The 11,299-nt window shown below is 33.6% G+C and overlaps 1 protein-coding gene across 1 annotated transcript; it reads left to right on the top strand.

The window, feature by feature from the left end:
- The first annotated feature begins 9,137 nt into the window (after nucleotides 1–9,137).
- LOC137713196 (NAC domain-containing protein 100-like) lies at nucleotides 9,138–11,046 on the top strand. Its single transcript, XM_068452468.1, has 3 exons — nucleotides 9,138–9,697; nucleotides 9,825–10,102; nucleotides 10,357–11,046. The coding sequence occupies exons 1-3, from the start codon at nucleotides 9,508–9,510 to the stop codon at nucleotides 10,972–10,974; spliced, it is 1,086 nt and encodes a 361-aa protein (XP_068308569.1). The 5' UTR covers nucleotides 9,138–9,507; the 3' UTR covers nucleotides 10,975–11,046.
- Nucleotides 11,047–11,299: the final 253 nt, after the last annotated feature.

Below are 11,299 nucleotides of genomic sequence, written 5' to 3' on the forward strand. Positions count from 1 at the left end.
TATCCTCAGTTACACCCAACTATCATACTGTAAAGAGATTATAGCTTACTAATACACAACACCTCTTAGTGTCATCAGTTATGCGTCTGTGATTTCTGTGCAATTCTCTAATGTGGTTTACCCTTTCCTTTTTCAGACGAATACTTTGGATTTACTTTTTCCTTGTTTGGATGGATGCTTTTGGGTTGGACTTTAAAAGTTTAATTTTGCATGTAATAAAGTTCAACCTGTTATGTGGTTTGCCTTCATAGATGAAAACAATGAGTGGTTTTGCGATTTCTGAACTATCTTTCCTGTCCTGAATTTATTTGTTCACATGCATGGGACTTTGCTTGGAAAGATAAATACATTCATCCAAGAAGCACTTTTAAAAACACAGACTATTAGGGACTTTGAGAGCCATCCATAAGGCCATGGAAAAACAAAATCGATAGCTTCTCTGGAAAAACACGTTGACTGGTGCAAACCGAGAAGCACTTTTGAAGAAAGAAGTGTACCCAGTGAAGCCACAACTCAAATCAAATGGACATTTCTACTTTGGCTTTCTTAAAATTTATGAGCTTCAGTTGTTACATTGCAAAAGGAAAATGCTTTACGATTCACATGCCCAAAAGAGCTTTTTAGCTCTGTTGGTGTGTGTAGAAGAAGCTCACAAGTGCTTTTCTATTTACTCATTCCTTGTTATGGTAGTGTTAGGCCGTTTTGCACATGGGCCTTATGCTTGAAAACCAAACCAACTGATTGAAATTAGTTGAGTGTAATTTCTTAGTGGCTAAGTGGGCAAAAGAAGAGAAAACAAACTATTTTTTCATTTGAGCGATCTAAACTAAATTACAGGAGAGAGATTCAAACTTTGATATATACAAAGGAGAAGCGCATTACTCTATCTAATTTGGCTACGTCTAGATCTATAGAATAGTACTTTAGTATCTACATATTAGCTAACTTTACTAAATTGGCCTCCGTTTATGGCATTCTGTACAAGACAATTTGAGCTCATTGAAGCTGATATTCGTCTATAATTGATTTGGCTTTGATGAATTATTGATCACTTTATGTCTTCATCAATCATAATTAGAGCCTAAAAGCAATAGCTTTTACTTCAAGCATGAAATGCATTTGAAGCCAAGCCACATTTAGACACACTGGGAATTAAAAAAATCATTTAGTTTAGTCTAATTCGACGTAGCTCAACCTGTCTAATCTTTGGGATTAAAAAGCTAGGTTTAGTTGGTTGATAAAGTCTATATCATGATAATTTAAGACTTATTTGTTAACGCATTGAAAATGAAAATTAAAGAGATAATGAAAAAATAAACAAAAACCAGCTAGCTGTATCTTTGCTTTATTGGAAAACATCCCAAGTTTAAATTTTCTATTCTCTAATCAAACTAAAATTATATATGTACTGCTCCATTGTGTGATTGTTGGCTAAAATTATATATGTACTGCTCCATTGTATATTTTCTTAGTCTCTAAAATGCAAACCTGTCTCATGGAATAATATAGACTTGAAACCCTAGGCAATCAAACCTTTCATGACATCAAGGTTAGCTAATTTATTATTCTGTGATTGTTGGCTTCATATGCTTTGTTTCATTACTTTATTTGTCACAATTCGCAATTTCTTTGGTCACCCTTGTCCAACCATGCCTCCATATACCCTTGAAATATATATTTATATGCTACCCCATCCATTGCAATTATCAGAGATTGTTGTCAATCTCTTGAGGCAATTATTATGGTACTTAGATTTTTAAATATTGATGGATAATGGAACATCTTCACGATTAGTATACCAGTTATAATATTTGTGGATATATATATTAATGGGTAATGCTAGACAAACTATCTATTTAAACTATATTTTGTAAACTATATGACGTGCATGGTTATTGATGATTGAATTATCACTTAAATGTTAATTAACATGTTTATTTTCTATTGGTCACACATCACATGGTTTGCATATTTCGTCTTAAAAATTGATCTACCTAACATTAATCTATATTGATATTATACTTTATAACTGTAAACTCGTCGTCCATCTATGTACTATAATACATGAATTGGTTGTACCAATTTGAGATATTTTATTCACACAATAATTACTTAAAACCCTAACCAGATTAATCGAAATATACATGGTCTTCATCATCATGTATTCGCTCGATTAGTTGAACCAAATGGTCAAAATATTAAGCTTGAATTATTACGAATGAATCGTTTAAGTTGACGGAATCCTGTTAAACGTAGTTGGTATTTGCTAACTGATCTTCTTTTTTTTTTTAAATTAGTTGTTCATATAAAAATTTTTTCAATTAGCATTTGTTAAATGCACAAGTTTTTTAGATCCTTAATTATTTCTTTTTCTATGTGTCTTTTTCCCTCTTTTTCTCAACCACTTTCCCAGCCCCTAGCTACTTAAATATGTTTAACATAATTAAATAAGAGCTGCCAGTACTACAACATGATAATATTTTAAGACAACATCTGTTTAGCAACCTAATTATACCATTTAATTTGTGGCTTTCATACAAAATATCTTAGTTTGTGGAATGTTTATTCTTCTTCTTTATTTGGTTCAACTTTTGCCTACAGACACGTCTGCAATAGCTTACTTCATATCAGATCCTTGTGGGTCTCGCTTTCTGGTCATCAAAATCTGATGAATATAATGTGAAAACAACACATTGTTTTACTTAATGATCTTATCTTGATTACTTTATTAGCTTTGCTTCTATTTGACTTTCAGTAAATTAAACTTTCAAAACCTCTTAATTTAAGGATGGCTTAAACTAACTGGCTGTTTAAATTCCTGCTTAATTAATTTTCTTCAAGTAGATTTGTTCATTACAATTAATGAGTGGAGAGTCAAAGAAAATTGTCAATCATCATAATCTCCTCCTAATAAGAGGAGTTAGGATTAGGCCAAATGGATTACGCCAAATCATCTTAGAAATCTACATTACACTGAGTCATGATTTCCAAAATATTACAATTTTTTGTTTCTTTGCAACCTTTTTTTATCTCACCGAGGGAATGACAATGGGATTATCTATATGAAGGCGAAATATCGTACTGTACTTTTTTTTTAATGAAACGATAGATGATGTATTCATAACCAAAACCATTACAAGGCTAATCATGGCCAGGAACATCCTCTACGAGGGCGTCCATGATTAAACCCGGGGGGAATTATCCCAAGTACAGTCATGATTAAGCTGAAGACCAAAACGAGCAAGTCTATGAGCAACTCCATTAGCTTGTCGGCGAGCATGGGTAAAGGAAGCTTCGGTGGTTGTAGGGAGCAATGCCTTGATATAAAATGACGTGGAGTATGTATGGCTGTTGAGCTCATGGTCAAACATGCACACCCATCTCTACTAATTAATAAAACACTCATTGTCAACCCAAAATCCTATGAAATTACCAGTTTAACTCTCAAATTCAAACAGAACATGAATAAGAAATATGGGGCAGAAATGTAATTTCACACAACCAAATTTTACTGTTTTTTTTTTCAAAGCCTTACCTACATGTAATCCTAACATATCTCTAATTAAAAAAAAAAATTAAAAAAAAAAAAAAAAACTTCCCACTCGCGCATTTTCTATCACTCTCTTCCTCTCTCATTCTATTTCAAAAACAAAAATAAAAAATTTTCTCACACTTTGTGTGTGCCCATATGCTAGTATACTATAAAAAATACATGAGGTCGATCGCACTCAAGATAACTTGACACTAAAAAATTTTGGATGAACTGTCAATTTAGTCCCTAAATGATCACTAAGTGACAATTAGGTCCCTAAACTATTTTTTTCCATAAAAATCAATCATTGAATTATAAAAATCTACCAATTACATCCCTAATATTATACTTGAAGTTACTATATTTAGTTTTCCATCAATTTAAGTCACGTTACTTGCATGTGATACATATTGGAGGGTAGATTGGTAATTTTACACAAAGAAATAGTGTATAGAGTTACTTTGGAGGGTAAATTAGACATTAGATTCGCAATCTATATGAAATGTTATGGGCTTGTAGGCGAGACAAGAACGGTACTACACTCTAAAGTGTGTCAAGTGACTTAAGTTGACGAAAAATTGGATAAAATAACTTCGAATATAATAGTAGGGATGGAATTATCAATTTTTAATGAATTTAAGGACTTATTTTGCCGAAAAAATAGTTCAGGACCTAATTTTACACTGAAGTGATAGCTCTAAGACTAAATCAGCACTTCACCCAAAAAATTATAAGCTCCTGCAACATCTTTTAACTTTCCAAAATTTTAAAATAAAAAAAAATAATAATAAAAAAAATCTCCACATCTTCACAACAAACACGTCGTTTAGGTGCATTATATGTAAAACAAAATTTCTATCCACCAACCCATAACTCCTTTAATTTCTGCTGTATTGTAAGCCAACAAAGATTGCTTACTGAATCTAAATCCATTATTGCTTTTAAAATTAGAAGAATCCAGTGATAACAAAATGGGATGTTTTGAACCACAATAAAATACGTATATTACGATTGCAAAGGAGCGACGTACAATACATTTACGAATATAATTACACACACACACACACACATATATATATGAACAGCTAAATTATGTAAACAATTTCAAGTGAATAAAGCTGGAGTATTCATGAACTAGAACATATCACTTTTGTTAATTATTTTCGGCAGGCGTTGGCCTAGTCCTCTGCTTGTTTTACTTTTCCTTTCTTTTCATATTATTAATAAAACCTAGTAGACGGGCGGAAGGTTTCTAGAAACGGTCTTTTCTCTTTCGAGGGAGGATCGGTGCCTCGCGCACGATAGTTGACAAAGAGCTGATATCGCATAATCCTTATCTACAAAATTTATTCAGAAAAAAAAAAAAAGCATACACACACACACACACATATACATACATACATACATACATACATACATACATACATGTCGATCACTGCAATCACATCCCAAGTTAGGCAGATCGAACCATGAAATGTAGATCATCCACAGCTTCAAAATAAAACGGCTACTAATATTAAGGAAAACTAACGAAAAATATTTGAAAACTTTGAATTTTAACGATAAAGATAAAATAAAGGGCAAAGTGAATAGTACCAGAATTGACTTTTTAATGTAAAAATATAATTTTTCATTAAAATAAACAATACCACAAATTTTTCGTTAAAATTCTCGTAATATTAACGGAGACCTTCATTTTCATCTTCTTTTGACATTTGCCTAACTCATTATTTCTCATGGTTATCGTGGCTTGTTGACCAACCAGTCCTTGCCAGATGTATGTTTCCATGACTACCACATGTTGCAACAAAGGAAACAGGACCCACTTAAACAGTCAAAACCCCAGCTAATTGATTTAGACGAACCAGTTTCATTATTGCTGTTCTTCATGATCGTAATTAGGGCAATAATTTCGAAAGAGAGGGTTTGACATTTGGGAATATACCTAATTCGTGGTTTGGCTTTGTGATCAGGTGCGGCAGTGTCTGTCTATTTCATTCTTGGCACATACGTGGCATGATGTGGACACCGTTGATTGGTCCATTTTTTGAGGTGACCTACATGATTGAAACTACTCAGACAAGCTAAGGGCATATATGTCCAGTCGTGGTTGGAAGTTTGGAATTGTTTCCTTAAAAGGAGAGGTCAGTCTCGCTATAGTTGTGCGAGAGGGCAAACTCAGGGCGTGCATGCGCATTCCATACGCAGATGGAGATTTTTTTTTTTTTTGTGAAGAGAAAATATTAATAGTAAAACCTATGGGGAAACTAATACTTTAGAGACTAACTGAAAAAATAATGATCCAATAATGGGAAATGTTCTTGAACCTCAATATAGTGATATTTCCATCATTTCTCACTTATTTTGTTCGCTAGAGAAAATCGCAAGATAACTATTTTGAAGTTTTAATAACATATAATTTTTAAATTAAATAATCTTAAGTATGTTGGATCCGTCTCATTAGCCAGCTTTAGAAAGTAAAACAAAAATATTTATGTTGTAGGCCTAAATTTAACTGAAGGAAAGAGAAGGGTGCGGAGAGAGAAAAGAGAGGTTGTGTCATATTTCTCATACCTTGTGCCCTTATTTATAGTAAATATAACGAGCTTACTTGTCCTACAAGTAAGAAAGCCTAGATCTTCTAGATTACATAAGAATCATCTACTATGATTTACACAATCACATATGTGTTATAATTCTAACTAAAGAACAATTTATGCCTTTTGAGTTGATTAATTTTTTTTTCTTCAAAAAAACGATATTCTCTACACTAGGGGAGTCGGAGAGTGGCTAAGGCTAACAATGGGCTAGCAATAATGTGGTTCAAATTCGCCTTTGACAAGAATCGAGACTAAGACCTCTCACTTACAAGTGAAGAGGAATACCACTAGACCGCAGTACTAAGTGACTTAAGTTGATTAACTTTTAAATTGACAAAGAATGCGAGTTAACTTAGTCCCCAACATGAATGATCAAAGAATTACAGAGATCAAGGTGCGCACCAGAGTCAAGCTCCATTATCTGAAGGGGGGAGAGAGAGAGAGAGAGAGAGAGAGAGAGTGTAAGAAAGTTTTTTGTGTTTTATTTCTTATTACTTTATGCCTTTATTTACAGTAAACATAATGGGCTTACTTGTCTAACAAGTAAAAAAGATTATATAAAACTCCTAAACTCAATCTACTAGGATTTACACAATTATACATGTCTTATATTTTAACTGCAACAAGTTAAGCCTTTTAAGTTGATTTAGTTTTAAATTGACAAAGAATGCGAGTTAATTTAGAGTCGCCCAACATGAGTGATCAAAGAACTATACACGTGCGCACCAGAGTCAAACTCCATTAATAACCAATTCGTTTTGGGTAGACAACATGAAAAAATATATATCATGAGATTTTAGCTGATTTGATTTCACCCTTAGAATGACCAAAATATTTGACTTAGTCATAACTTAAAATATGGTGATTAATAGTTAAGAAACGAATAAGTCAATGCGAAATACTGAATAGCCTCTAAATTGTGTCAAAATGGAGCTAAATTTGTTCGAAATTGTAGACTTTTTGCAAGTATTGAGTGATTACTATGAAATATGTGATCGTATTAAATTAACATACATTGCATATCACTTGTAGAAATTAAGCATTATTCAAGATTTTTATGAAATAAAGTCAAATCAGAATTCCAAAAGCAGCATTTGAAACTTGCATTTGATTTAACCATAAAGGAAAAAAAAACAAACGTTATATAGGTTCATAGAGTTGAAATTGCACTAGTCTTCTTAAAAGAGAGGACAAATTAGCTTAGATATATTAACAAATTCATTCATAACTTTCTTTCACCTAACCACTAACCACTAATGGCTTTAATCACTTCATCTTTTACATGCATCACCCTTAATTGCAACAAGTTTAAACTTTGATTAATTATTGTGGTCAATATTTAAGGGTGCTTAGAGAGAACATAATTTTAGCTCATTACAAAGTTTGTGAATTAACATTGATCATATTTTACACAAGGATAGTGTTATTGACACACTTACTTTTACCTTTTATACACCTTTATTAATTTTGTCCATTAATTTTCTTCAATTCATTATACCCAACAGCTGAAAATTGAAAAAAATGTGTGAGAAGTAAAAATAGATGTGTGGATAGCACCATCCTTTAGCACCACCCTTTACACAATCTCGTAAATAATGGCGAAATGAATTTAGAATGTCGTCCGACTCTAAGAACACTACTACCGCGAGACAAAGAGTCAGTTGGTAAACAAATTAGGATTTCGAGCACAAATAATGCAATTTCTCTCAAGAAACTGACAGATAAAAATCATTCGCGGACTACGTGGCGCAAACTTTAATTTTGATATTTTTTATTCGACCTAATTGTTGTCACTTTTCAGTGAGAGTTGCATGAAAGTCCATGCAGTGTCTGCTTCAACCCCATTTTCATCTGTTTTTTTTGGTATATGCTTCAGAAATAAGAGGGTCATAAAGGTCAATTTCGAGTGAATAAAGCGCGCTTTAACTAATTTTGAGAGCTGGACACAGCAAAACTTCTGTAATCTTTCACAGCTGGTATCACTATATTTGCATAAAATATATATTTATTTTCGTGAATGCCCTAATTTTATTTTCATCAAAAATAGATTATATTCCAATCTTCTTCTAAATGCTTCAAACTATTTTTCTTTATTTTTTGTCACTCTCTTTGTCACGCGTGCTGATGATTCAGGAATGCAAATACAAACAAATATCCAGTAACATCAGAGTCCTATCCACTGATCTCTCACAATGAATATGATTGGCTGAACTTAAAATATATCCAATTTGATGAGGGCTTATGTCACAGTGGAAATCAAGCACCTTTGTGGCCCTCCTCACCCGAATTTGAAGTTCTTCCACTTGAAAAGTAAGAGATTTAAAGTTCGAATCTCGTAAATAATGAATTTGATATTAAATTAGACTGTTTATTGTGTGACTTAGCCGAACTCTCTCTCCCCTTAATGTAAAAATATCAATGTAGTAAAATAAAAAAAAATGTCATCAACTTTTTGATTTATCAATTGAACTTTTATAATAGAATCAAAATAATGTATTCACAAAATTGAAACATACTAAATTGGTGAACGGAATATGGTATGCACAAGAATTTTAACCTTTGACAAAATAAAGAAAATCTTGACCTTTTGACAAAATAAATAAAGAAAATCTTGACCTTTTATTATACGGTGCATGTTATATACCATAGCATGTATGGTCGTATTTTCATAACATATGGTATTGAAAAACATTTTTTTTATTTTATAAAAACAGTACGATATTCATTTATATGAAAATGAATAAATACAAAAAAGAGAATAGGACGCATATTAATGATCTTGATAAATACTTTGTTTGAAATTTTAATAAGGCGCATGTTAATGACCTTGATAAATCAAAGCTACATGCACAGTACTTGGATGGGTTGTTTGACTAAATGGTCAAATTTTTAAGATGGGGTAGAATTATTACAGAAAAAGTTGAAGAGAAGCTAAAACGACCAACCTAAGTTGCCTTCCATTCCACGTTTCTTCCTCTCTAAAAACACCAGTATTTAGATGCTTCTGTTTCCCGGAGTGCTTTTCTTTCTCTTAAAATCTGAATCCATCTTTCAGCTTATACAATTTGTTCTATGGCTTCTTTTCTTTCGTTCCTCTTTTTCCAATTACCTGTTCCTTTTCCTTAAGCTTTATTTCTATTTTGTTCCTTGGAAAAGCACTTTTTGCATCAGTCTTTTCTGGTTCTGCTTTCTTTATAAGGTGTTTTAAGATTTGGGGAGTTGAAGCTGTTGGTTAGGAGAACCCATTGAAGTTTGAGAGTTTGTGAGGAGTCTACTGAGGGTGGATTGCGAAAATACTCTACTTTCCGATCGGAACCAAGATTTCGAATCAAGGGTTTTAGACAAGAATCATTGGGGGTATCATACAAGGAAGAAATGGAAAACGTTCCAGCTGGGATTGTTGAGGAGTATGATCAGATCGATTTGCCACCGGGGTTTCGCTTCCATCCAACCGATGAAGAGCTTATTTCCCACTACTTGCACAAGAAGGTCATTGATACCAGCTTCTCTTGTAAAGCTATGGGGGAGGTGGACTTGAACAAGTCAGAGCCTTGGCAATTGCCTTGTAAGCTTCCTAAAACAAAACTTCCCAATTGTTTTCTTTCTATAACACAATCTGTTTTGATCAAATTGTTTTGGGTTTTGTTTGTTTCGATTTGATTTACTTTGTTGTTTTTGGTTTTTCGCAAAAGTGAAAGCGAAAATGGGAGAAAAGGAGTGGTACTTTTTCTGTGTGAGAGACAGAAAGTACCCAACTGGTCTGAGGACTAACAGGGCGACCGGAGCCGGATACTGGAAGGCCACAGGGAAAGATAAGGAGATCTACAGAGCAAAATCTCTGGTTGGGATGAAGAAAACCTTGGTTTTCTACAAAGGAAGAGCCCCGAAAGGAGAAAAAAGTAACTGGGTTATGCATGAATATAGATTGGATGGTAAATTCTCTGTTCACAACCTCCCCAAAACTGCAAAGGTATGGCTCTTCCCCTGTTTTCTTGTTTTTGGATATGGAATTTCTTGCAACGGGATGTTACTGTGGCGGTATCCCAGGCTGAACATACACTGCTATACAATAAATTGAAGCATGTGGTGGTTCGTGATTGGATTGAGATAACTCCACAGTAGCATCTCCGTTGCAGGTAAGTTTCTCGTGTTTTTACTATGTTTATTTGTTCATGTATTTTGATGCTAGTTTTATTTGTGCCTTTTTTGTGTTGCACTTTGCAGAATGAATGGGTGATTTGCAGAGTTTTTGAAAAGAATTCTGGTGGCAAGAAAACCCATATTTCTGGATTTATGACTTTGGCTTCTCTCGGAAATGAAATTGGTCCTTCTGGCCTACCACCATTGATGGATTCTTCGCCCTACAGCCCTGCCAAGGCCAAACCTGCTTCTGAGTCCCATTACGTGCCCTGCTTCTCCAACCCTGATCCCACTGATGTTCAAAGAAACCAAGGGAATATTGTTGATTACATGAACAACAATCCTCTCTTTGGTGTTTCTTCAAACTCTTCCAACTTTTTCCCAAGAATCCCACTTCCCAATTCATTCTACTCTGCTCATAATGCTCCAATTTCGACAAGTTTCAAGTTCCCCGGTTCGGATATACTGCAAGATCAGTCCATTCTGAAGGCCTTGTTAGAAAACAATGCTGCAAACATGAGGCAGCAGAGCTACAAAACAGAGAGGGAAATGGTGAGTGTGTCCCAAGAAACCGGCCTCACAAGCGATATGAACGCTGAAATCTCTTCAGTCATGTCCAATCTTGAAATGGCAACAAGGCCATATGGTGATCAAGATCCTCCAGCTGAAGCAGCAGCCCTGGATAATTTTTGGAATTATTAATAATTTCAAAGCAGCAAAATAAGATTAATATATAGTTTTATTATATTAAAAAAAAAAAAAAAAAAAAAAAAACAGCTTCAGCTAGTATTCCTGTGTGAGTAGATAATTTATAGATATTCTGAACCTAAATTGAAAATTGAATGAAAGTGAAGCATATATTAATGTAATGTAAGAAATTATATGATGTATTGGTGTTTTTCTATTTATTTCTTGCAATATTGGCGACATATGAGAACGAGAATCAGTTGGTGATAATGATTTTATTTGCATATTTTACTCATCAAAAGTTTGTACTCTCTCTTGGAGTTTTCTGGATTTTAACGAA

Source organism: Pyrus communis, chromosome 13, assembly GCF_963583255.1.
Source record: "Pyrus communis chromosome 13, drPyrComm1.1, whole genome shotgun sequence".
NCBI classification, from domain to species: Eukaryota; Viridiplantae; Streptophyta; class Magnoliopsida; order Rosales; family Rosaceae; genus Pyrus; species Pyrus communis.

Coding starts and splice junctions, on each gene's coding strand:
- LOC137713196 (XM_068452468.1), top strand. CDS start 9,508: ATGGAAAACGTTCCAGCTGGGATTGTTGAGGAGTATGATCAGATCGAT. Junction 9,698..9,824: donor AGAGCCTTGGCAATTGCCTT/GTAAGCTTCCTA, acceptor TTTTCGCAAAAG/TGAAAGCGAAAATGGGAGAA. Junction 10,103..10,356: donor ACCTCCCCAAAACTGCAAAG/GTATGGCTCTTC, acceptor TGCACTTTGCAG/AATGAATGGGTGATTTGCAG.